This window comes from Rattus norvegicus, chromosome 3, assembly GCF_021556685.1.
Source record: "Rattus norvegicus strain SHRSP/BbbUtx chromosome 3, alternate assembly SHRSP_T2T, whole genome shotgun sequence".
NCBI lineage: Eukaryota > Metazoa > Chordata > Mammalia > Rodentia > Muridae > Rattus > Rattus norvegicus.
The window spans coordinates 100347473-100375322 of NC_141536.1; the positions used below are offsets into that span (position 1 = coordinate 100347473).

The 27850-nt window shown below is 40.0% G+C and overlaps 1 protein-coding gene across 1 annotated transcript in view; it reads right to left on the reverse strand.

Moving 5' to 3' along the window:
- Positions 1-376: 376 nt before the first annotated feature.
- Aqr (aquarius intron-binding spliceosomal factor) overlaps positions 377-27850 on the reverse strand; it is a 70088-nt gene continuing 42614 nt past the window's right edge. The window contains 16 exon segments of the mRNA NM_001100987.1: positions 377-950; positions 2987-3100; positions 4858-5032; positions 7118-7203; positions 8697-8867; positions 11636-11807; positions 12324-12511; positions 13697-13768; positions 15650-15787; positions 17743-17952; positions 18973-19108; positions 20283-20392; positions 22511-22621; positions 23820-23889; positions 24608-24754; positions 26943-27184. Of these exon segments, the coding sequence (NP_001094457.1) occupies positions 639-950; positions 2987-3100; positions 4858-5032; positions 7118-7203; positions 8697-8867; positions 11636-11807; positions 12324-12511; positions 13697-13768; positions 15650-15787; positions 17743-17952; positions 18973-19108; positions 20283-20392; positions 22511-22621; positions 23820-23889; positions 24608-24754; positions 26943-27184 (2454 nt within the window). The 3' untranslated portion in view covers positions 377-638.

Below are 27850 nucleotides of genomic sequence, written 5' to 3' on the forward strand. Positions count from 1 at the left end.
GAAAGAAAGGCGAGAGAAAAGGCCACCAGGCTTGAGAATCTGACAGTGTGGGCAGAGAACGCCCCACCCGGAACTCCGAGGGTTAATTTTAGTGTCTTATGCCCTCCTTTTTTAGAGACGTTTACTAAATGTGAAGTATATGCTGGATGAAGCTCAGCTGTAGGAGGCTTGCCTAGGATTTACCAGACCCTGGGTTTGATCCCCAGCAGAGTATATGATAGAGTTTGGCAGAGTGCATGCAATCCCAGCATTAGAGAGGTGGGAGCAGGAGGTTAGGAGTTTGATATCTTGAGCTGCACAGGAAGCTCAAGGCCAGCTTGAGCTACATGAGACCCTGAAAAGAAAAAAAGAAAAAAGGGCAAGCATGCCTTACATATTCCATAGAAAACAATTTTAATGCAGGTATTACCTCAGATGCAGTCAGCAGTCAAATTAGTTTCTCTTCTGAATAAACAAATGAAACTAGAGTTGTTTTTATATTTATAAATAAAAAATATACAAAACAAGGAAACCAGCTAATAAACATAAGGACTGAACATTAGCTGGTGTCATTAAAGCCGTACAGTGAGTATGAAATCCAAAAGGTAACCTCACTTAGACTTTATAAATGGAATGTCCCAGGCTGTGCTCCAGATAGGCTACTTGGTCTCTGCGGGAACAGAAGGCCCATCTTGTGGGGTGGCAGCTTCTGCCGCTGCAGAGACAGGCTCGGCTGCAGTAGTAATGTCACACAGAGCAGAGGTATCTTCTGTGTGACTGGAGGCAGCCTCCGTCTGATTGGAGCAGTCAGGCTGAGAAGTTGGGGTCTCTTGACTCAGGCTGGCATCCGTTGGACTGGGTGTGAGGTTAGCTTGAACAGACCCAGTTTCCTCTTCTGCTTCCATTTCTGTTTCTTGGCTCTGAACCTCCTCACCTTCTTCCACCATGGCAGGCGGTAGTTGTAAGAAAGTCTAATTAAAAAATACCAGATGAACGTGAGTGTCAAGAACTGGCTTCTGAAGCTGACCAAGCTCTCATACTACACCAATTTGTTAATGCACTGCTTATGCTATGGTTTTCAAACACTGTTAGCCATCTGATAGGATCAATTTGCCACCTCTGAAACAATGACCTTGGTTCTGCTAATGCCAAAGAATATGCCTACATGATGCAAATCAATAAAAACCCACATGAAAAGTTATCAGTTTTAAACAAAGGAATTTTTGGTAGCACTTCCAAGAGAGTGGAGTGGTTGGTTAGGGTTAACTGCGTCATAAATTACACTGAAGCACACTGAAGCAGCCTGCGAGGAGAGTCGAGTCTCAAGCCCAGGAGAAGGGGAGCTCAAGCCTCCAGTCTTTCTCAGTGCCATGACAGCCTGGAACGGAGCCATGGCTTCCTTCCTCCTGGATTTTGTTAGCTAGTCAGAAATTTGAAAATATTTTTAAAGTACCACTCAGAATAGCAATGGGCTCTCAGAGCAGAGCTAAGAGATGGATACATAATGTTCACAAAGAGACAGACTTGAAATTGGTAAGGTGCTAATTTTCCCAAATTGACCACAAACAATTTCACTGTTGGAGTCATTCTATCTCAATCACAGCGGGTTTTTATAGGGCTGGAAAGCAGCCGGCTGAGTCTAGGTAGAAAAAGGATGGAACTAAAACATTCATTCTGTCTAATTTTAAGATCTGCTATGCTAACCACTGCAATGCAGGCAGCATGGAGATGGGGGAGGGACAGAGAGGCACAGCGGACAGTGTGTGTTTGCTTTTTAACTAAGGTCACAACTAGTAGTTCGAAGGAGAATAAACTAGTCTACTTAGGAAACAGCAGTCAAACTGCAGAAGAGCCACACATGGGCAAATAATTACAGCACTGCATGGAACCATGCCAGAAACGAGCTCAAATCTATTCTACATGTAAACACCACAACCCAAACTGTAACTGGAAGGAGGGTAGTCTTCGTCAACTGGGGCTAAAATACCTACTTTTAGGACATACAAGTAATGAATTAAAGAAAAGTAATTTCAAATATTAGACACCAAAATCCAAAACTCTACTAAAGCTGCTTTAAAAAAAAAAAAACCCACAACTTAGAATTTAGGAAGGAAAATTTGTAAAACACATGTTTGATAAGGAACCTGCCCCTGGAATACAGAAAAGCTCTCAGAGCTCATTACATTAAGAAATGTGAACAGAATCATCCTCAGAAAGTATATAAAAGGGGCAAATAACAAAGCAGAAATGATGCTCTAAGGAGGAAAAATGAATTCCAGATACAAACCGAATCAACAACAGAGCCGGCTCAGCTCTACTCTTCCTGCTAAATACAAGGCTTACTGTGGCCAGTGTGGCTGAGGATGCAGGGTGATCATACTTGCACAGGCCTTGAGAGAATAACATTCTATTTGAAAAACTACTTTGAAAATTAGGCTGCCACTTTAAAAGGTTAAGTATGCATGCAACTGATCAGCCAGCCACTTTCCTCCGAGGTAGGAGTGCAAAGGGTTCACAACAATTACTTTGTAACATCCCCCAATGGAAACAATCACAATCTAGCAACCAACCCAGAAGAATTAACAACATGAATGGCTTTAGAAAACGCTGAGTAACGTCACTGAAAAGTAAGAGTGCACTTTGGATGCTGGCATTAGTAGACGTATCCAGAAAGCAGAGACTAGTCCATCATGGCAGAAATCACACCCCAGTGGGCTTCCAGAAGGGCAGGAAGTACAAAGTGACACAAGAAAACTGGGGACCAAGGCTCTGACCATTATTTAGATTAAGGTGATAGTTTTAGGAATACATACAGATGATAAATACAGAATGCATCAAATCATACATTTTGAGCATGTGTACTTGATGCCAATTTATATCTACAAAGGCATTAAAATATGAATCTACATAAATAATAATATCCAACTGTGGATTCTCATAACATACTAGTCTACAGAGGAGTTTCTTTGGACAGCTAGAGAAGTGAGTCAGTCCTGAGCAAACTCACCTGATGATAATGGTGGGTCGTCTGTATCAAATGCATGTACATATTGTACACAAAATTCGCCATCTGGGGCATGTTCTTTATTACCTGTACTTCATGAGGAGGTCTCTCTCCATTCTAGAAGACAGCAAAATGAGAGTGAAGCGCCTAGTGAATACAAGCCAGAAGCTATCATTTCAGCATAAGCCCAGTTCTGAATCTGTAACAACTGTCAAAGTACGGAGGTCATGGACACAATGCCAGAGTCCAGAAACTACCTCATGAAATCCAGAAAATGGAAGACAACACCTTTCAGAGTCATTAGGCTTTAATCCAACTTTGGGCTGGTAAGTAAGTATGTGAACCAATATCAAAAAATAAGGTGAAACCTCATGAATAGAGGGAATAAATCAACATGGTCGAAAAGCAACAATTTCCTTCAGTGTCTAGAACCCAGAGAGGATCTACAATGTTTCAGAATGAAAATACAAGAACTATTTTTCCTATTTATATTTCTGAAGCATAAGACGTTAACATTTATTACTATTAACATGTACTATCAGCCATGGATGTAATATTCAAATCCGTGTTTTAAGCTCTGCAACATCTGTCATTCTGCCGAGACACTGTAGCAGCACAGACCCCGCACCTGCAGCACCCTGAGAGCTGGACTCTAGGTCTGCAGTGGGACGAGGGGACTTTCATGGATTTAAAGTTGCCGAGAAAGATCTCTGTAGCAGAAAAACAGCAAAGCAACCGTAGAAAACACGGATCTGTCTCTCTCTTTTAGCAACCTTGACAATCGATAACTTTCCTATTTGGAATCACTGATCATACATAAAATCTTACCCTTTCCTACTGCAGGGATTGATGTAGAAGTCTATTAATATAAAAACAAGTTTTCCAGGAAAAAGGACCCCACCTTCCAGTAGCTAGTGGGTACCAGGAGCTAGCATGTAATGGTAAGTCTATAAAGAACAACGTAGAGCTTCAGGGCAGGCATCCCAGGAGCGGCAGGGTTTTTATGACCAGGGATGCTGTTCACGCCCATCCCCCCTCCTGTTTTCTCATAGTGGCATCTCTAAATAAATAGACAAGCAAACAGAAATGTCTTTAAAGAGAAGTAGCTAACATCACCAAAGAACAAACACATCAAACCTATTTTGCTTGTTTTAGAGGAGTGAAAAATAGGTTTACTGAGCATATTTATAAAGCGTTTTTAAAAAGAATTTCCTAGACCTCTGAGACATTTCACTAAGTGGAAAAGCAAATTGGCCAAGTCCGCAGCTGAAAGAGAACAAGTCACACTGAGAACACTATCCAGTGTCTGTGCCTCTGTGTGAAAGGATGTAAGAACAAAGTACACTCTGCCTTCCCTACAGACAGCAGTGGAAGCACAATTGTCAGAGAAGGAATAGCCTGCAGAGGAGGAGTAACGGTGAGAAGGGAGAGAAGGGAGAGGGAGTGCAGCCCAGAGGTTTTATGTGTCTTCCCTGCCCCACACCCCCAGAATGCAAGAACTGAACCAGATTACTCAGTTAGGTTACAGGCTGAAGGGTGAGAGGAGGTGCTGTGGTCTGATCAGTACACGGACTCTCGCTGACTGCCTGCTTCTACCTACCTGAGGTATGGCAAATGATTTAACTTTTCCTACCCTCAGAAAGCCTCCTGAGCAGATCTGCTGCTGAGATCAAAGGAGATAATGAGCGTGCGCAGCTGGTTCCAGACCCACACTAAGCCTCAGGAAGTGTCAGCAGACATTGCTTTGTATAAGTCAGTTCATTGTGTAAAGAGCATTTCACATCAGTGACTATATTCTCCCTAAAGTGGTCAACTGTGAGAGAACCCACTGCCCCTCTGGGGCATACTGCTCTACACAGGGACGAAAGGCCTACCTTTCTGGAGGTTGGGAAAGGTTCTGTTGGAATAATATGCAAATGCAGTGGGCGGGCAGTGAGCTGGCTGAAAGCAGGAGTCAGTTCAAAGCAATTTTGGAAGAGGGATACTCTAGCGAAGATATACAGGCCAAGCCTGGCTCTCGACATGGCTACCACCAAGCGGCGCACATCCCTTTAGGAAACAAAGCATTAGTTTGAAATTAATAATGTACACATGCAGTCTCTTTTCTTGTTTTACATAATCTATTAAATAGTCTCATTAAACTATTGTACTAAAATCCTTAAGGACTTAATAATCATAAAGCAAATCAATATATCGATCAGTAAACCAAGTGAGCGCTTCATTGCTAACACCTTGCTAGTTATTGGGCCTGTGTTCCCATATAGGAGACAAAATAACCAATGTACTAGTTTAAAAGATCCAAGTAGTCCTAGCAGAATCATATGGCTCAGGTGACAGCCACTGATTACTATGTTATGATCACTATGACAATCACCTTCTTTAACTTTTCTGCCAACAAATTCCCAGGTTCTATCAAGGAAAAACTTTCCTTCCTAGAAAATTTACCAGTTTTACATTAGAGTAGAAATTTCTTTTGTTTCTTTTCAAATTCCTTATATAGAGTTGTGCAGAGATCCCAACTGGCAGTGTGCTAGCTTCTGCATATGTGTGTGTGTGTGTTTGTGTGTGTGTGTGTGTGTGTGTGTGTGTGTGTATGTATGTATGTATGTATGTATATTCCTAGCTGGTAAGTGCTAGAATTCCTTCACATTAGTTCTTCCACAGAAGAAGAAAACATGTACCCAGGGCTGTCTAGGAAACAATGGAGTGGTGGAAGAAGGATGTGCCTTAAGGTGCTTTTGAGGAATCACTTTCCTACTGTGGCTTCCTCCTCAAGTCCAGGAGGCCCCACCTGTAGCTCTAGCACATACCCAACACTGTCTGGGTCCCTATGAGCTGGCATTTTCTGGTCTTTGGTCCTGTAGTGGCTAACGGGCTTTTACAAGTGTGGCTCCCATAGCACAGCAGAAGAGTGGAATTGACCTTTGGGTATATTCAGGTAAAGGCATGTTCCCAGGATATTCAACTGTGTCTCACACTGGGTTCCACTGATTCCCGCATATTCAGAAGCTAGCACACTAACAAATAATGGAAGAAAAAAGGTGTTTTTAATTAGAAAACCTGGAGATGTGTGGTGAAATCACCCTTTGAGTCACCTCCTAGTCAGAAGCATTTTTAGTTTTCTGGAAATTAGGCAGAGATCACTACAGGACTCAAGTTGCTGAATTAGAAAAAGGTTTATTTTCCTTTGGGTGTTTGGGTGTTTGATCTGAATGTATCTAAGTGTATGTCTCGTACCTGCAAAGAAGAAGAGGACACAGCATTCAAGCATTCACACTTGAAGCCGAGAGGTCTCAGGCCAGCAATGATGACCGTTCAGACAGTGGTTAAGGTCAGTTAGGAAAGGCCTGACAGTATGCTTGAGACTTCAATAAGCAAGAATAGGTTAATTTATTGCTATCATTTTGTAAAAGTTTCTTAAATCACTGTTGTCTTTGGTTACTCTTACATAAAGACTATCCGTCTAATAGAATTTGACCTACGCTCCAAAGAGATCTGGACTTAATGACAATTTATGGGAGTTTGGAGAACCTTCTCTTTATACCCATCGAATAAATTAAGACAATGAACTCTGGCTCTCCTGAGTTTTGCTAGTAAGTCACATGAGATGAAGATTTATATAAAACCAAACGGCTGCTTTGTAATAAGAAGATATTACTCCCATAAATCTCTAGTACATAAATACATCACAAAAATGATAAAAATAGGTTATTGTTTGTTTGGACCATTCTTAATCCTGGGAGAACAAATGGCTCCTTTATCCTCTCATGAAGCTGAAAGACAGTGGGGAGGGAAAAACCAGAAGCCTTACGTGCTTAAACATGTCCTATAGAAGCCCCTTCCCCTTTAGCTAACAGCTCCAAGACTACCAAGATCCCATGGCGGAAAGTTCTCTCCGCATGCCACTGGCTGTGACAGAGCTGCACTTACTACATTATGAGTCAAACATATCAGTAAGGGCACTGATAAACCACATAAGGGATCTGGTGTTATTCCTACCAAAAGTACCACAACCCAACATAATGATTAATTATAGCAATCAATTGAACAAATCTAGGGCTACTTTGTCACTGAAGCTCAAAACTGAAGCAGACAGTAACCTTTAGTAAGAGTATAAGTTTGTACCCCTCGTACCTCAAATGGCCCACGGCCCTGGTCCGCACTAGAGAAAGGAGGATGTAGTCATTCTGTTGACCTTGGAACCTATCAACAGTTGTCACCTAGAAAAAGAAGGTAGGAAATGTGGTATATTTTCAAAAGCACAGTAAGACATTATGCTAACAAAGTGCTAAAGACAAGCATCTTCCCTTTAAACTGATCTCAGAAGAAACCCAATCATATCAACCCTAACAAGTCAGTGAGTGCCATTCAAGCAAGGTAAGCATTCTGAACCCTGTCCTCCTGCACAGCTCACACTCACATCTACAGACTTGTCACTGTTGCTAACAACTACAGACCTATCCTGACCCACTGCCTTCCTTCAGAAGGCAGGCTATGCTCAGCATGTTCTGTGGAGTCCCAAATACTCAAAAATACAGCAGAGTGAGTATATACCCATTTAATCAACGTGTGTCCCTAGCATGTGTCCACAGCATTCTTGTCAAAGTGAAAAGAAAAATAAACTTTATAGCACTTTTTACTATGAAGGAAGGGAAGTTCATTAAGATTCTAGCCACTAATATTAACTCTTAGACCTTCATCCTTGCCCTATGTATTCAACAAAGCTTACTGCTTCTGTTACATATGTCACCATTTATGATCCCTCTGATGTGAGGAAGTCTATAGAAACACTTCTTTGGAAGAAGTGGACTTCACAGAGGTATAATTTATGCACAGTGAGTTTTGGCAACATATACTCCATACACTCCCACACACCCACCACCTTCACAATGCCCCCACCTTATGCCCCACTGTAAACAAGCAGACGACTTCCAGCTCCAGGCAGTGCCTGATCTACTCTCCTTATTTTCTGCAGGCTCTGCACACGCATGCAAGCAGAACCATCACTGCACGTGCCCGTTAGTGGAGACTAGCTGCCCTTTTACTCTAGGGGTACTTAAAGCTGCATCGAATACTTTAGTGTATTTTGTGGACGTGTTTTTATTGCAGAGAGCAGAACTGTGAGGCTTTGTTAAGTGTATGCATGACGTCATGAACTGTTAAACTATGTCCCAAAGTTTGTGAATCAATTTATATACTCACCAATGATATCCCAGTCCCCACGTTCCAGCTGCTCCATTGCCTGACACTTTTACAATTCTTTTACAGTAGAATTTACCCATTCTCTTGATGTATAGAACTATCATATTGCAGTTTTTAAAAAAATTATTTTATCTCATTCAGGATCTCATGTAGTGCAAGCTGCATCAAATTTGAAAATAACTGGGGATGGCCTTGAACTTCTGATGTTTTTGCCTCCACCTCACCAGAGTTGGGATTCTAGGAATGCTCCACAGCGCTGAGGATGGACCCAGAGCTTTAGGACTGCTAAGAAAGCACAAGACGGAACTGTACATCTTCCTGTACTCTGTTTCCATTTACAGCTTTCTGACAACTAGTGATGGGATCGACAACTAATTACAGGAAAGGGATGCTTTACGTCTCCTTGTAGGTCTTGTATGAAATATGTCCAATTCACTTGCCCAGTTTGTATTAGTCTGTCTTACTTAACATGGCCTTCTACAATTATAAAAACTGACATTCATAAGACTACCTTGTTCGGCCTCCCAATGAGTGGATTATTCCCACAGCGCCTATTGATGATGTCCCGGATCAGGTGCTTCTGTCCATTGTAGGTCGTCAGAATGCTGATCTTGTCCGCAGGGTAGCCAAGCAAGCACATGTACATGAAGAGCGCTACTACGTACTCTGCCTCTCCGAGGTTCTGCAATGCAAGCACAGCCCATCACGCAATAGTCCCCTCTGGTTCTACTTCACAAAGTGGCTTACCTATCTGCCACCTACTTATTTTGAGTACACCTTAAGTGAAAAGTTAATAGGTAGATATTTTTGAGAAGTTGAAGGATAGTCTTATTCTAGGTTAATACTGATAAAACCTTGATGTTTGTAATATCGGACATAGAATTATCACTTAAGAGGTTAACATTCCTGGGACCACAATAATCATGATATATAGTCTGTATAATGTACTATAGCTGCAGCCGTTCCAAAAAATATAACATGGAGGGTAAATTATCCAAGGAGTCTGTACAATATCCAGTCTAACTGGATGGAGATCTAGCAGTGTTACAGCACTGTGCACAGAACTTTCCTAGCCTCTTACACTTCCTGATGTCTCTGTGATTTTGTTTCTGCTATCTTCCTGTTGCCACCCTAACTGGACTCACCTAGGTGGGAAGATGAGTTCTCAAACTGGTAATCTGGCTTACTGCTAAATCGGAGATTCTGGTTAAAGATGGATGACAGAAAGCTTAAAAGCAAGGGCTCTGCTGAACTTCAAAGTGAGACATCTGATCCCGAGCTGTTTAATCCAGTTCAGGTCTGTGTTCAGGCATCAGATGGGAAAGTAAAGCAAGAACATAGCACATCATGGAAAGCAAAATACAAAGATAAGAAGAAGCTAGATTCTAGGCAAGGGCAAGAGGAAAATTACTGGACGAACTTCAGAGACACCATTTATATCCAGGTTCCTGGTGACAGACAGTCTCAATTATCTCTTTCATTTAAATTCTCTAGTTCTTTGGAAGACAGGAGACAAAAGAAGCCACATGACTGTGTAAATCCCCATTTTCTATATTGGTAGCAAAACACATTTATCCAAGGATCAGCTCTAATATAGATAAAAGAACAAACCAGGGACCATGAAAATGACCTTATATAATAAATGCTAAGGCCGAATAAAGCCAGTTTTGAGGATTCAGGTATTTTGGGCAAGATTAATGTACTGAGTTATCAGCAAATAGAAAGCAGTTCTTTACTTATGTGAGCAATGAAGACTGCTTAATTCAGCACTCTGCCTGAGTCAGATGTGAAGTTTAACAGGAAAAAGCATATTTTGATAAACTCTTTAGAAGCTGGGGCACGTCAGTCAACATTGCTTCAACATAGGGACTTTCGATTAACTTTCCATCTATTCTCTTCTCAGATACTAATTTTTAAACATGTATTACTTAAATGTAAAATCATATTTGGGCGGATAAGGTTTTTAATACTTTAGAAATACATTTAACAAGAACAATCACCATTTGAGAATGCCCTTATTTCTTGATATACTGAAACCTCACCCAGAGACAGAATTAACAAATAAGAAAAGAAATGAGTAACTTGGATAATGTTTCAGGTCAATACCATCATGTGGGTCAGGCAAGGACTCGGAAACACTACGTAATGAAGTCATCAGGAGACAACACTCAACTTCCAAACGCCTTCAAAGGCAGCTATCAGGAAACGTGTCTACTTTGAATAAGACTCTAAACAACTTACCACTTATAGGTCATATTTTTTTCCCAGGCTGCAAGCATATGAGAGAGTAACTTAAATATTTCAAACATAACAAGAAAAATTTAATCTGATAGCTATCTAAATTATTATTTCCAAAATCATGTGCAACGAAAATATTTCAGTATACTGTCTTTATAAACTCATCCAACTTCTTGTTTGAAACTACCAGGAGAGAGAATAGTGTTTGAGTACATATGACGATTAATGTAGCAAATTATTTTCCTACTAGAATTGCAGGAGTACAGGAATCTATACTCCTCACGTCTGCTCCACCATCAAGTATTGTCTGATTTAGTGATTTATTACTGCTAGGAATTTATTCAATATTCTCGAGATGAAGTATTTTCTTTTATTGTGTTTTCCTGCTGGGGTAATAGTTTTAGTTTACTTTTAAAGGTTTAATTTGTATGTATGTTCTCTCTCTCTCTCTCTCTCTCTCTCTCTCTCTCTCTCTCTCTCTCTGTGTCTGTGTGTGTGTGTGTGTGTGTGTGTGTGTGTTACTTATAGCGCCTAGAAGAAGGCATCAAATCCTCTGGAATTAGCATTATGGGTCACTGGTTTTTTTTTTGTTGTTGTTTTTTTAATTTTTTTTATAATTATTTATTTATACACTGTAGCTGTCTTCAGACACACCAGAAGAGGGCATCAGGTCTCACTACAGATGGCTGTGAGCCACCATGTGGTTATTGGGATTTGAACTCAGGACCTCTGGAAGAGCAGTCAGTGCTCTTAACTGCTGAGCCATCTCTCTAGCTATGGGTCACTGTTAAGCTGGCTCGCATGTGACCTGGTCCTCGGCGAGATCAGCAAGTGCATCTAATGGCTGAGCCACCTCTCTACTTCCTGTTTTGTTTTTTTTTTTTCTATATAGATTTTAGTAAGAATTTTCAGTACATTGTTTTTATTTATTTACATGTTTTCTCAAATTAAGTTTTTTTATTATTTCTAATTCAACGAGGAAGCCCTGTCTTACTACACACTTGTCAGTACTTACTTTTCCTACTTTCTACCCAGTTTAGTTATTCTCTGCGTCTCTTTGATCCATTGGAAAACGATTGCTTTTGTGTCGTAAGGAAAGGCTGCAATTTCTCTTTTTCTTGGTGGCTGGTCACATGGTTCAGCACTGCTGAATTCCACAGTACTTCAGCCAGGCAAATCCAAGATGAACTCCAAAGCCGCACACTGTCTTACCTGGTAGAAGTAAGGGTTAGGCTCCGACTCTCCCACTCCCTGGAAGTCTTCCACATTGATGAGCTGGAAGTCGTACAGCAGGCCTGCGTTGGCTGTGCTGAACTCTGGCAGGAGCTGCACGTGTGGCAAGTTCCCTAGGTTTTTGTAACGCCAGTTGTAGAGGTTACACAAGCTGTCCCAAGACAAAAGCCCCGAACACAAAGATTAACCAAGTGGGACCCTTCAGTATACAAAGGGACACTCTAAGGGAGCAGACTGGTTTAACTTCAGTGGCCAAGCGTAGTCATCTTCTGAGCGACAATACTTTGGAAGCCTGGGTGTCCTTCCAAGGCTGACAGCTCTGCTGCTGTCCTGTGTAAACTACTACTACGTCATAAACTACAGAGCCGGGAGGGCCTGTACTCGGGGCACTAGGAGGACTGTGAAGTGGCTGGCTTTCCTTGTGAAGAACCAGTGCTCTCCCCTTGATCACTTTTGCTTTAGGTTTTATCATTACAGTAAGGTCCTGTCTTGGGGAGAGGATAAAGTCACTTTCCAGTCACTTAATATCAATTCAACGAAGAAAACAATTCATTTGGTCAGTATTCAGATTTGTAGAGGACAGACCCTAGATCTCTAGAGGAGGCTAAGACTTTATGTAAACGACATTTCGGGGAGCCTATATCCTTAACTTGGAGTGAGTCTTCACCTGGCCCGGGCTCTCCCTTGAGCATCAAGGTCCACAGTAGGAACTCCAACCCGGACAAAGCGAGTAAAAAGAGACTGCTCCATATTGGAATACTTCTGAAAGGCCATGTTCTTAATGACTGGAGGCAATTGGTGGTGATCACCAATCATAATCCATCGTTTCAATCGGCTGAATCCGTCTTGAGGATTCTAGAAGCAAAGTGAGGAAGCACCAAAGTAGTTCGATTAATGTCACACACAAGAACTGTTCATCAGACCACATCATTCACTTACAGATTCGCAACCTTCACCAGCTCTATAAAGAAGCCTAGTGAATTTACAAAATGGACTGGCACTGAAGCAAGGGTGCCAGTGCTCCTGACTGAAGTATAAGCAGGAGTGGGTGAAGAGTGGGTGAAGGCTTTTAACAGGACAATCAGAAGACACCTTGAAGGTTACGGTCAGCGTTAAGCAAATGTAAGTAGGAAGAAGCATGCCCAGGGACAGAAGAGGAAAGATACCAAAGCAAACGCTGGTCTTAGAAGCATGCCAAGAAGTTTTGAGGGAGAGCTCTAGAGTAAAAACCATTAATAGCTTCACATAATACTAACTTCAATTTCTTACTCTACACGGCCTCTTGTCCAGAAAATATATCTTACATTGAATATAATAAACATTAACTTTTATATGATTGCTTATTATAAAAGCAATTTTGATAACTAACTTTATCTGAACTAATTCCATATTTTATCTGTAATGCTTCAATAGTAAAGAATATTATATAACAAGAAGCATTCTCAAAATAACACTACTTGGTTTTAATTTTTAATTTAGTTACACAATTACAAAAAGCAATGTATCCAAGGAACATCAGAAACATCTGTAGAAACAACTCTAACAAAAGAAAAGACAAAGCAACTCATCTTCCCTCCAAATTACCTCATGATGTAATTTTCCTGATTAAAAGTCATCTTTTAAAAACTATGTTGTAGATATAAACCATGGACATTTATCTTCACTTTTTTGTTTGTTTGTTTGTTTTGTTTTGTTTTGTTTTCCTGGAGACAGGGTTTCACTATGTGGCTCTGACTGTCCTGGAACTCGCTATGTAGACCAGGCTGGTCTTGAACTCACAGAGTTCCACCCACTTTTGCTTCCTGAGTTCTGGGATTAAAGTCACTATGCCTGGCTTAAGCCATGGATTTTTAAATAGTATGCCCAAAGTGAATACAAAACCGTCGACGGATTAGAGAAAGAGTTGGCAGGCTGCAACCAGAACAGCAGAGAGAGAGAGTTATCAGGAGGACATGGAGGAAGGACAATCGGTACCCAAGTGCAGCTAGGATGGATGCCTTTGGATTCTTAGTCATGTCTCTGACCTTTAGTTGTTCTTACCTGCAGAAGTAGTGGGATAAAGGTTTCTATCTCCAGAATCTGAGCAGCCTCTTCCATTAAAATGTTGTCATACTGAGAAAGAAAAGCCAAGCAATTAGTACCATAAGCAAAACAATGGTCAAAAAGCCTTAATAATTTCATATCAAGACAGCAACGTATAAAATATGCAAACAAGTTCGCAGCCTAATTGATCTCTAGTCATGTCCTCAACCTCAGGTGTCCCAACATAATCTATGGTGAGAGGAGCTCAATGTAATTTACATTTGTTATTTCCAATTTAGTTCTCCACATTCTTTACAGGTTAGTCAGATTGTACATGTGGTCATTTTCATTAGTATTGTTACCCTTAGGAAGCTTATTCACCATAATAATCCACTTCCACCTCAAACCTGGCTCTCAGACATTGCCAAAGTTTATCATATTACCTTCCGGCTGGCTCTGAGTTTATTCTGTAGGGTCCACTCTCCAGAACCACCATGACTAATGGTTCGAGAATCTCTAGCACTCCCTTCCTGCTCTGAGCCACTCTCAGCAAAGGATTATCATGTTGTTTCAACTCTTCAAATTCTTTAATGGAAAAAAAGAATCCTTAAACATGCTCTACTCAAAGGAGTTGTGGTCTGTCTAAAGTAAATCTATCTACAAGACTTTAAAATTAAAGTTTGTGTTTGCAGCACACACCTTTAATTCCAGTCGTTTGGAGACAGAGACAGGTGGATCTCTATGACATTGAGGTTAGCCTGGTGCATACACAGCAAGCTCCAGGCCAGTTAAGGCTACACAGCAAGGTCTTGTCTCAACAAACAAACATCGAAAAGTAAAACACCAAAATTAAAAATATTTTTTAAAAAACTACCTTCAGGGAATAACTTTAGAGCTTATCACTTTAAGTATGAAAAAGATCAGCAAAATTTTGATAAGCAATATTTTTAAGACCTCATCCAAAGCTATACACAAAAGCAGCTAAAAATTCTAGTATTGACTATACTGATATCCTTTGTTATAAAATTCATATAATTTTATATTAAATTTTCTATACCCACAGATATATATTAGTCCCAAGAAGTCCCAAAATATTCAGGTGAAAAATTCTCACGCGTATTTTGCAAAAAAGACAAGGTCACACTTGGGTAAATTCACCCTATGCATTACCCAGCTATTATATCTGCCCTGCCCTGCAGCTGAGGAATCTTCCCTCTAAGATAACCAGAGTTCTATCGCCTTGCATTTACTTGGTACTATCTTTCAGTGAGTTTATGTATCTTAAAACAGTTAGCTACTTTCCTCAACAAATAAACTGCTATCATTACATTCAAACCTGTACACATTCCAACATACCAACATACCAAGTACAGGTTTAGAGATCTGTACTCACAGGAAAGTCTTGGTTAGTTACTGGCTGGCTAATAGTGACAAAGACTGAAAATTCAAACTTATTACTGAATTGCTATGTTCCACGTTAACTGAGTCATAAACACCAATCCTGCTCATATATATCAGACTGTAAGTTATTTTAATATCTCACTTGATGGAATAAAATCATTCTACTACAGACAGACAATGGGGATTGAATACATGTTTACTTTGTGAATAATGTTTGTAGATAAATGTCTTGGTGAAAGGTTTGTGAAATATACTTTCATAGCTTTAAGATCTGTTTAAACATGTTTTTAAACAAGCGATACTCAGTAAAGATAAAACCTTATTAATGGTCTTCTCAGACAATCAAGTTCTTGATGTTAACTGATAGACATATTACTCAAAAATTAAATTAGATTTAACTTCATTAATCATATGTTACATTTCCATCTACTTTTAAAAGAGACCATTAAAGCAATTAATTATACATGAGACCTTTCATAAGAAGTGAACCAATCTAGATCATGACAAAAAGAAAAAAGTAAAAAAAACAGAAACCCAATAAGGGGATGAACTAAGAATTTAATTCTTTACCTTGAAACCCAACTTGACCAAGTCATGTCGTTTCAAGGCAGCATGAGTACACGTCATAGCAATGATTTTGGCTTCTTTCACCAAGAGGTATTTAGACCTGTCCAGTCCACTGCGAAGCAGTTCCGAAGCTCTGAATTCCTATGGAGTGAGCCCCAGAGAGATGACTTTAGGATAGTAATAGTTCATGTGTATACAAGCACAATCCACACAATCAGACAATTCTTGAAAATATATATATATAATATATTATATCATTATTATGCAATTATGCATTATTAACATAGCACATTAATGAACCATAAGAAAATACTAAGCTAAGGCGAATGATTTACAATTCTTTTTGTTATTGGTCTACCTGAGTTCAGATAAGAGGTGATATTCAAGCTACAATCTACTATAAACTATTTTCATTATTAAAAAAGTGCACTGAATAAAACACCAACCATCAATAGCTGCACTATTCAGATCCCTCTAAGTAAAGAAAAACTATTTCACACATTCCTATCAAATAGTAAAAAACTGGCTGTACAAATGACAGGCCTAAAGAGCCAGCCAGGGGATAAGCCAATGTAGACACTGGCAACAGCAAGAAAGTCACTGCACTCCTACTACGAAGGATCAGGAGATGTGGTGTTGTCAGAGTCCATGGACCTGGGTTATCCCCTGCTGGAGCTGTGGAGGGCCAGTCTAATAGAAGCTGCAGGGACCGAAGCAGAGGGAATTTTGCTTTGTCAAACTCTGGTTTGTCTCTTCTCAACTCCTACTACATCTCTTAGGATATGCTGAATCCAGGTAAAAGTCAGCAGACATAGAATATAGGGAGGGCCCTTGAATCTGTGAGGACCAGTCGAAAGCTCAGCTGTGGTGGAGGATGGACAGATACAACAATATCGGGTTTCCCCAGACGTGAACATTACAGGCACCTACTTCAATTTTTTTTGAAACATTTTGTTGTGTTTCTCAAATAATTTAAGCATTACTGATTCAGGTTAGATTGTACGTACCTCCTGCTCTGTACTCCCCAAGAAGGCAGCTACTACTATACATTGAGCAGTATAATTGCGATACTATAAAAGGTGTAATAGGTATGAAAACACCATTATCCTATATAGTCATCTACCTATCCATAAGTTGTCAATATTTACCCATCTATGAGCCAGAAACTAGGGGACGGGATGAAAGCATATTTAGGAACTAGAAAAGATACAAAGTCCCCCTTCTCTGGGCCTAGAGTGACACCTTGTACACATTCTTACTAAGGCAACAAGCCTGAAGACGACTGCTTATAAGCCTGCGGCAAGGAATGTTTGCCCTGGGGCTCCCTTCTGGATCTCCAGCACGGCCTTCTCTGTTTAGTGGTGATCCTTACTTCACTTTCACATCAGGATCAAGCCTCCTGGTTAACACAGGACCCTTGTTTTGTGTCTACTGATCAACTATGAAACAGCTTATCTCGAATTCCCACTCTAAGAACTCTTGTTGAGTTTCCTGATGGAGGACTGTGGTGTACCTCCATTGGCAGAGTGCCTGAGCGCAATGCCTGGGGACTTGAGCCTTATTGCGTGCGAGCCCGGTGTGGTAGACACCTGCATACTCCTGCAATTCCATTACTCAGGAGGCAGAGAGCGAGGCTTAGGGTCATGTTCAGCTACACAGTTAACGTGTACAAAGAGAAAAATGATCCCTGATAGAAACATTACTTTCTTAAATAGTAGTATCTTTTAGACTAAAAAAGGCAGAATAACAGAGGTGTGACTCATTTTAATTCTTGCTTATTTCTTAACTAAAACTGTGTCTGGCTGAGTGTGACAGTGCATGCCAGTACTTAGAAGGCAGAAGCAGGAAGATTTCTGTGAGTTTAAGCTAACCTGGGCTAGGTAGAAAGTCCTATGCTAGGACCGACATCGTAACACTGTGCAGTCTGTCTATCTGTCTGTCTCTCTTGCTCTCTCACACACACAGTAAATATTTTCAAAGCTTTTTCTTAAATTAACAATTTGATTTACAATATCTTACTATTTAATTTACCTCATTAAAAAAAAAAAACCCAAAAAACTTTTAAGGAAAGATGGAAATAAGTTGAGAAACCTTACCTCAAGCTGAGTGAAGATTTTCTTAATATGCCTGAAGCACCCTTCTGCGATTTCCATGTCTTCTTCATAAGATCTGCCTTTAAAGATGGGCTGAGGAGCATTGGCAAAATACTCATGGAAGGGGAAGAACGTGGCGACCTCCGCAGCGTCTGGGCTGGCGCTCCCTGTGTTCTTCACTCTGCTCATGTATTCTTCCCAACGCGACATTACCTACAGGAAAAACTGAAGTTGTACCTTCCTGGCTGGAGTATGCTTTGAATAAAGCGAGGGGGAATCTAGAGAAAACGAACTAAATAGTCTGAATCTAAGACAGACTACTTTAGTCAGGACAGTGCATGTCTTGCTTGCTTCACAAAACCCATAAAATCTCATTTTGAATGCACTCCAGTGTTTTTGCGCAGCCATTGATGAGATTAAGCTTATTCTCATACTCATTAAATTTTTCATTTTTAGATCATTTCTAAAATAAACAAAAGGCATTACTACAATGAGAGCAAGTTACATAAAGTCTGCACTATTTGATTATGTTTTAACTCACTAGAAATTATTAGTAATGCAAAGGACTTACCAATTATTCACTTATGTGGTTTCCTGTTTCTCAATAGTTTTCATGATCAGAAAATTAATCTTAACAAAGTCACAGCCTTAAATTGAAATCAATTAATCCTAAGAGATACTTTATTTCTGGGTATTAGAACAATATGCTTTCCCTTGTTAGTTGATAAATGACATAATAAAATGATGTCTTTGTACTCTGCTCTGACTGAGTGGGTAGAATATTTAGTTACATTCCTATGTTAAGGTAGAGAGAGCGAAGATGAAAATAGCAAGGAAGAAGGAAAATGACTTCAAAGGCAGCAATATTGGCTTTAACTTGGAGTTGCTTACAAAGAAAACAGAACCATAAAACAAAAGCACAGGGCCTGGTAAAATGGCTCAGGGTGAAGGGTGTTTGTCACTAAGCCTACAACCCGAGCTTGATTGCTGGAGTCCACAGTGTGAAAAGGGGAATCAACTCCTCAAAACTGTCTGCACACATAAAATAAATAGGAAAAGGCTAAAACCGTTGAAGTAATAATAACAAAGCATATTCATAGTAGTTTTGGAAATGCCATATATTTTAAAGTAATAAAGCAACAATAACCTCCCAAGAATGATCTCTGGAACCGGAACTACTCTCCTTCCAAGAAAAGTATGAGGAAGTCTCACTTTAAAGCCCTCCAGCCATACCTGATATAAGAAGAAATAGCCTGCAGTTTCACAGGTATACGAAGCATCTCCCGGAACCCCCAGACTCTTTTGTAATCGTTTGACTTCTTCTAAAAGTTCTATTCTTCGAGCCAGGACATAATTAACTCTTCCATACCTAGAATTGTTAGACAGATAAGAAGGCAAATCTTTAATGAAAAGTCTTTGATAAAATTTATCAACAGAATTCAAGAGAGCATAATAAAAACTATAAATGTTCAGAGAAAGAAAAAGATAGGAAGTCCAATTTAATTTACATTTAGTTATGAGTGGTTGATAAATTAAACTATAATAAGTGGTATATGTTGGGTCACACCACAAAAAGTTATTTAAAGTATAATTAAAGGTCCAGTGCTTATATGCAAACGTGTTAACAGCCTGAGTAGAGAGAAAAATCAATCAAGCAAGCTGTCAGTTTTTGTACATATAAAACTTCCCAAATGTTACAGTGCATTCTGGAGCAGACCAATAGGCTAGGAACAGAGTGGACAGATTGGGTACTTTGTACAGCACTGTCCTGCTTACACTATCATAAAAGCAGAATGCTTCAAAGTTTGAAAATGCATTCTATGTTATCTGCAGTTTGTAGTGTATGGTCTAGCACTCGAACCTAGCTGGATCACAGACACTGCTGAATGAGGGAGAACAGAGGTTTGCATTTGCAGGCGGGAGTCACCGGGGCCCCATCTCCACTTCTCCTGCTCTCTCCTCATCAGCAGCCTTAACAGGAGGAATCCCCTATGGGAAGAGTTCACATCTACCACCAGGTTATCCAACCCAAGAAGTTAGAGCCTCACTGGCTTACACTGTGTTGCTCTCTCTGTGTCACATGCTAGCCTTTTATATGCTATTTGGTGATTGCTGTAATAAGTGAACTCTGAATACACCACGCACAGTAATATAACATCCTTCTGATGCCTGTGTTCACATTAGGTTGAAGGTCTATTTATGAAATGAATGGTATGCCCACCTATTAATTGTGCTTATTATCTGAATTGCTATGTAAATGAAATGTTATTATAATTTTGAAGAAACAAACTATTAATGGTAGGGAAGCTTAGACGTGTTCCAATCACAACAAGTGACATTAAATGCAGGGGTAACCACAAAGAGCTGAAGCCAAGTGCGCCATGCCTACACTTTTAGTTCTACAGGAAGACTAAGCAGGTGACAGCAGAGCTGTTTGAAGTAAATTTGATTATTCAAGCCTTTTCTCTTGGAATTTCTTACTAAGGGGTAAAAGATTAGAAATTCTTTTGTGCACGTATCATCGTCCACGGGCGTAGTCTTACCTGCTAAAGTCTTTCTCCGTCTCTAGCTCTTCCTCTCCATGACCCAGACGCAGGAGATGGCGCTCATCAATGTCTAAAGCCATGATTTTCTCAAACAACTGGTTCAGAGCCTGGTCAGCGAGGCAAATGAATGGCAGTGGGTTTAACAGGCATGACATTTATTGAAATACAACAAAGACTAGTTCCTAGGACAGAGTAATGTGCAGTTACACAAGAGTCAGAAGAAAGCAGGTTTAATATTAGGCCATTTAGAAACTTTAACAAGATTATATTTAATATTACATATTTGCATTATATATATTTGGCCCAGACTAACTTGAAACTATAAAACCACCTATACCTTAAAATCCTATGTCTAATTTGTAGAATGCAAGGCACTGGTTCACAGGCTAGTTTCTCCAAGTGGTAACGGCCCTTAAAGTAATAAACCACGCTGAGTTTCATTTCACCCAGCACTATTCCAAGGGTTGGAGAGAATGGGAAATAATCCAGCAACTGCGAATGGCAGTGAGACAGTGGAGCACAGACCGTGAGGGTAGATTCGCGGAGAGGACCAGAGAGAGAGAAAGCGCATTCTCAACTCTCAGGCCCAAAGCCTGGTTCTCTCTGTACAGTGAGCAGACAGCACTTGCCACAGCCTGCTCTGACAGAACCATTTGAAACTCACTTCTCTCTACCTCTGAAATGTTCATTTTAAGGGTTTTCTCAAATTCTAATATTTATTCTTCAACCTCTGTGGTTAGGAGAAAGTTTTATAGAAAAGCAAAAATTTTGAAAGAAGGTAAGTCTTAGAACTTGGGAAGACACACTAAATAAAGGTACCATTTACAATATTACCCCTGGTCAGCATCCATTCTCACCAATTACAGTCCAACTCTGCCCTAAGCTAACATACACACTCAGGATCCAGAATGTTCCATGTCTCCTCTGGTGCTGACATTCTAGCAGATGTAAGATATGGAAGGCACTACTTTTTTTAAATTTAAATTTCTCATTATTTAGCTTGTCACTATATAAGACCCATCAACTGGACTGCATAGAATACTTACTATGTATACTAAAAATTGAAGCAGAAAACTTATATATTGTTATATAAGAAAAACTTATATATTGTTATATATCAGAAAAACGTCAAGATTTTCTTTGGAGATGGAAAGTTGCTGGGGGCATACTTGGACAAGGCAGTCAAGGGATGACAGGGGAAACAAAGCAGTTGACACGTCAAATGAAAATGGGCTGCGTGACTGCAACTCCACACTGTCACCACACTGACCGACACTGAGGGTCATCTGAATGTCAAAGGACAACTTGGGCTTCAGCAACACGGCCTTCTACAGCTATTTCTGCCACAGAGCTTCTCTAGGACAGCCATACAATCCCATCCTAAGTAGTATGCACTGTAAAGGTTCTACCAAGGCATGAGACAAAACTCAGGCAGATTCTGTAAGATAAGGATGACTGACAGTTTGGGCATCTTAAGAGCTAACTAACAGCTTTGATGTACAATAAAGTTTATTAAATAGAAAGAAGAAAAAATGTCTTAGCACTTTGTCTTATTGCATTTATTCAGGGGAAGAACAAATTAACTTTCTTCCTAAATCAATAGGTCAACAACAAAAATTTGGCATGTTGTACAAGCTACCACTATTTATAAATTCCAAAACCACTGTAAAGCATTCCAGATAAATAAACTGTAGTATTGCTAAAAATAAATAAAACTGCAAATTAAAGAAAGTAAATAACAGAATGACTTACAATCTAAGAACTGTAGTGCATTGCAAACCAAGATTTCTAAAGATGCACCAACTGCAGTCACTGAGAATAAGCTTTTCCCGGTTTACAGGAAAGCAATTTCACCACGGGTTGGGATGCTCTGGGAGTTGCTGGTCACATTGTATGCCAGAGCTAATAAAGCATACTCATTCTTCAGTTTCGGACACCCTCAGAAGGATTAGCACAGTCCACAATGATCCTTTATGTAACGGATTTACATGGAGCCTTACAGGGATTTAAACTCAACCAGGTACTAATGCACGTTAGATCTCTGTGTCTGAGGAATACCCAATCTACTAAATAAGGAAATGGCTACTGATAAGGGTTAATGCTTTTAATCTCAAAATATAAAGTTCTGAGTATGGGCATGTGCATGCACACATATACACACAGATAGACAGATAGGTAGGCAGGCAGGCAGACAGATAGATAGACATAGACACAGAGTCATTTACCTGATTGGAATGAGTAACAATTAAAGTCCTCTGTTCTGGAAAATTGTGGTAGATGTTGGAAATGATCTGGACTGCAACATCTGTTTTTCCTGTACCAGGTGGTCCCACAACCTATCAAATGGCGAACACATATCAAACACTAAGTTATTATGTTATCAGAAAATAGAAATAAAAGACTTAGAAAATAAACAACTAAAAAACTCCTGTGGGTGAACTCAGGAGACAGGACAAAGGACCCAATCTCAGAAACTTATACAGCTATGGGAGAACACCAAAAAGTCATGCCATTGACATCCTCAGAGAAAAAACATACACAGAAAAGAAAGATTTGATCGATGGCTAAAATTGGTAAGTCTCAAAAATTCTGTTCAGGAAAAACTCAATTAAAATAAACAAAACAAAATCATAAAAAAAAACTAAACAAGAAAAGCTGAAATGATGAAAAAGATTACATAAATGCATACTCATGTTCTTCAGTGTGTATACTGTCATATGTACACTCCTCAGTGTGTGCACCCTCATATGTACACTCTTCAGTGTGTGCACCCTCATATGTACACTCTTCAGTGTGTGTAGTCATGTATACTCCTCAGTGTGTGCACCCTCATATGTACTCTTCAGTGTGTGTACTCATGTACACTCCTCAGTGTGTGCATCCTCATATGTACACTCTTCAGTGTGTGCATCCTCATATGCATACTCTTCAGTGTGTGCATCCTCATATGTACACTCTTCAGTGTGAGTACTCATGTATACTCCTCAGTGTGTGCACCCTCATATGTACACTCCTCAGTGTGTGCATCCTCATATGTACACTCTTCAGTGTGTGCATCCTCATATGTACACTCTTCAGTGTGAGTACTCATGTATACTCCTCAGTGTGTGTACTGTCATATGTATACTCAAGTGTGTGCATCCTCATATGTATACACTTCAGTGTGTGTACTGATATATATTCTTCAGTGTGCATCCTCATATGCATACTCTTCAGTGTGTGTACTGACGTATACTATTCAGTGTATGCATACTCTTAGACTCTAAAAGATCAGACTCAAGAAAACAACTGAAAGTAAGAGAAACATTTCCATATACTTGAAATTAAAAACACTCAAGGCAGAACTTTCTCTGTAAAGGACCAGCGAGTAAACATTATAGACTTTGCTGGTCAAAATCTGCTGCAAAAGTAGGATAGGTGACATAAGCAATGGCCACTGTCTACCAAGTGTCTGAACACTGAGCAGCACCATCTCCTCATGCACACAGTGCTGCAATTACTGAAAGATCCGTGAAGTCAGCTGGTTTTGCTTACCATAGTCAGTCCAGGCTGCATTCCGGCCCGGATGGCCTCTATCTGTGTATGAGTGAACTGGATTGTATTACTGCAAATAGATGGTAAATTCAAGATGGTTAGAAATGCAGCAAAATGGCGTCTAGTGCAGACACACATAGCTATGACCAGCTCAAACATCCACTGTACTCATTCCCCAGCCCGCTTCTACCTCAATCTTGCTGCTCCCACCCACACCTCAAAAATAGAACGAATCTTATGAAGAAAGCAGTGTTACCAATACACTTAGCTTATTTTAGATCTACAGCAGAAGTTCTGGTTCTCAAATGCACTGCCCCATAGCCCCAGCACACACTCAAAGACCACAGTTAACCAGGAGCTCCATCAGGGCTGGAGAGATGGCTCAGTGGTTAAGAGAGGTGACTGCTTTTCCAGAGGTTCTGAGTTCAATTCCCAGCAACCACATGGGATTCTCACAACCATCTGTAATGGGATCTGATGCCCTCTTCTGGTGTGTCTGAAGCCAACTACAGTGTACTCTTATAAATAAATCTTAAAAAACCAAAAGAACCAAAAACAAACCAACCCAGGAGCTCCATGCTTATGTGCCGGTAGCTGTGTAATGTTGACTTAGCAGTGTCAGGAAACCTTTCCTTTTGAAATGTAACTATAGAGTGATCTAAAGTTTCCCAGCTATTGACAAACCAAAGGGAAAAAAACCTAAGGACTGAAACAAAACTATCCCAAGGCTTTAAAAGATTAAGAGAATTTAAAAACAAGTTTGTAGCTAACGTAGGCAGGCAAGTTACCGTTTGGGCTGGTTGTAAGGATAAGGACCTCTATTAGGAATAACGTGAGGTTCCACAATTAAGGTCTTTGCTTCTTCCGTGTCGTCTTCTTCCCCATCTGCATCTTTTCTTTTCTTCCCCTTTCCACTTCTTACTGGGAAAGTTATTCTACAAAAGCAAAACCTCCATTAATTTTCAAAATAAGAAATGGACCAGGACAGACGGGATGCTGGAGCCCAGAAGGGAAGTGGACATGAGGCCCCAGCCCTAACCTACAAGCCATCTCCAATTGTCAAGCACTTCAAAAGGAAAAATTGGTTCTCTCCAATGTAGGAGTAACAAGCTTCACTCAAGGGTAGACCCCATGCCCAGCAGTGAACGGCCTCCACAAATCAAATTCAATGATAATTCTGGATTTTTTTTTCATAATGCTTTATTTGGGCTTTTTTTTTTTTAACTTATTGATCTTTTGCTTTTATATGTGGTTCCGATTTTGTGTTTTTATGGAATATGCATGCACATTTGTATGTGTGTATTTCATCCTTTTTCCTTTTTTCTGTTTGTTTCTTACAGAGAGGGAGGGAGAAAGGGAGGGAGGGAGGGAGGGAGAGAGGGAGGGAGGGAGGGAGGGAGAGAGGGAGAGAGGGAGAGAGAGAGAGAGAGAGAGAGAGAGAGAGAGAGAGAGAGAAGGCACGGAGTTGGAAAGGCAGGGAGGTTCTGGGAGGAGATGAGGGAAGGGAGACTGATCAGAATAAATTGCAAAAAAAAATTTAACTTTCAATAATAAAAAAAGAACTACTATCTCATATATGAAATTGTATAGAGAATAGACAGATGTTTAAGAAAGATCTGTGATTTATCCCTACATAAATTTTGAAATAAAAGTACATTTACAACTACTAAAATGGGCGTTAAGTCTTCCACCTGGGGAAAAAGTCATCAGCTACTGGACAGATCAAGGAAACATTAAGTTCTGTCACATGCACTGTAAGTGCTTCACTCATGTTCACTGACGGGGAAGATGTAAAGAGACGGTCTCAAAGAACAGCCAGAAAGAAAAGACTTCTCCAAAGAAAGAAGGAGCAGCAGAGACCACACACAGCCAAGCCAGAGCACAGAGGACACTGCAGAAAAGGAAGGACAGACAGCCTGCATCTTGTGGGCAATTCAGACAAGAGGTTCTTAGTCTGGGATAAGAAGCTAATGTTTTCAATAAATTCCCTAAAATTAAAACAAAAAAATAATTCTCTATGTATACTTTTAACAACCTTCTTTCTCATTCTTAAAGTACAAACAGAGCCAAAAGGTGCCTAGAGCTAAAGCGGTGAAGAAGTCACCTTACTACCAGGCAGAGGCACTCGCTTCTCCAGCTAGGGAGTAAATGGCTCTATCCAGTAACGGCATCTGAGTGCTCAAGAAATAAAGCACCATGGAAACGAAGGGCCTAAAGAAGCAGAAGTCAGGAGGGACAAAGACTGTTCTTAACGGAATCTATGCTACAGAAAAGTTATGAGAATAAACAGACAAATACAATCAGGGGGCAAGAGCGCTTTTGTAATTAACAGAATTCAGAGATGAAGGGAGGAAGACTCGGTGTGGGTATTTGGAAGTATCTGAGGCATCGGGAAGCATCCGATGGCTGCAGGCACCTCACTTCATTCCCACGTAACAGCTAAAGCCGCTTGACATTAACATAACTGTTTTGAATACATATTGAATATCCACGATTTGAAACATGAAATTGACAATACTCCAGAATCTAAAAGATTTGTGATACTCCAACAATCCTTACAACACTTTGAATTTTGAAACATCTTGGCTTTAGGACTTTAAGATTAGGAATGTCCAACTGGTGAGGTCTACGGAAATATTTCAAAATCTGTAAAAACTCCAAACTTAAAATATCTCTGGCAGCAAACATTTTAAATAAAGGATACTTAACCTGTATTTAAAACCTGCACGAGGCAGGCAGACTTGAAAGAAAGCTTAAAATCAAAACGAAGTTCCACAAAGCACGCCTGTATGGGCACAGTTAGGGACACACTGGGCTGTGTGTGAGATGTACAGCCATCTTTCTTTAGTCAGCTACTACAGTTCTTTCCAAATCATAGACACTTACTGATCTCTTTTGAGACATGAAGCTACTTTTAATGTAGTCTTAAAAATAGCTTCTGTACTAAGAGTCAGGAATAGATTCAAATATAATAGTCTTATCCCAGTGATTATTCCAGAAAAGCTAAGGACTGCCAAAATGAAATCCAGACACAATGCTTAAAACTCACTTAGTCACCAGTGCTGATGCTAATACAGACAGACTACAGACTGACTGCCAAGAGCAGACCCATTCCGATTTTACCTGAAAGGGGGTATTTGTAGAGCTGGGTCATTCACGGTCACTTTGACATTATGACCAGGAAAACTGGCTTTCAAATGTTCAATGGAGAGAAAAGTGTCATTGAAATCCAACGTAGCAATCTGATTGGGCATTTTGGAATAATGGGCACTACTTGGGTCCCCATAACCTAAAATGATGTCATGCAGCCAGTCTGGGACCACGCAGTCGGTATTCATCAGATTTCGAATAGTCTCCAACACGGCCTGTCAGTAAAGGGACAGAAAAGGATCAGTCAGTAGACATCTCGACCATTTGCACTTCACTGGAATGCAGGGCTGACGGCACCGATCTGGAATGCCCATGTGTTTCAAGGCAAGAAGCTATTTTCTGCTGACAGGTGCTTGGCAAGACTGAATCAACAGCTATATTTTCAGTTGATACCATATACTGAGTCAAACAAAAGAACTAAGTTAGTAAGAACAGTTTATCCACTAAGAATTCGTTTAGATAGAATGACATAAATAAACGTGCCACTTGACTTCTATTGAGCAGGATGAAAATAATTCATGTCAACCCAGTACAGGGAAAAAAAGATAAAAAAATTTCAGAACGGGCCCTAAAAGACAAATGCTTCCTTATAAACTTGAGTTTTTTTCCTCTCCATAGTGCATAGCTGTTTGGTGAAATTGCAGCATAATTTATAAACACTAAAGTCAGCATGGGAAGAAATAAAAAAGCAAGCACACTGATAAGAGTGTCGAAAACATGAATAAGTAAGAACTGGTTCTACAATAAAAGGGTATTTCAGTACCAGCCCATCCCTGTCAGAAGGAATTAACAGAGCCAAGATCATGTTTTAGAATTTTCAAAACCATTCTGATAAAGTAACAAATGTCAATATCTAAATTAGGAGGCAAGGCCTAATTTCT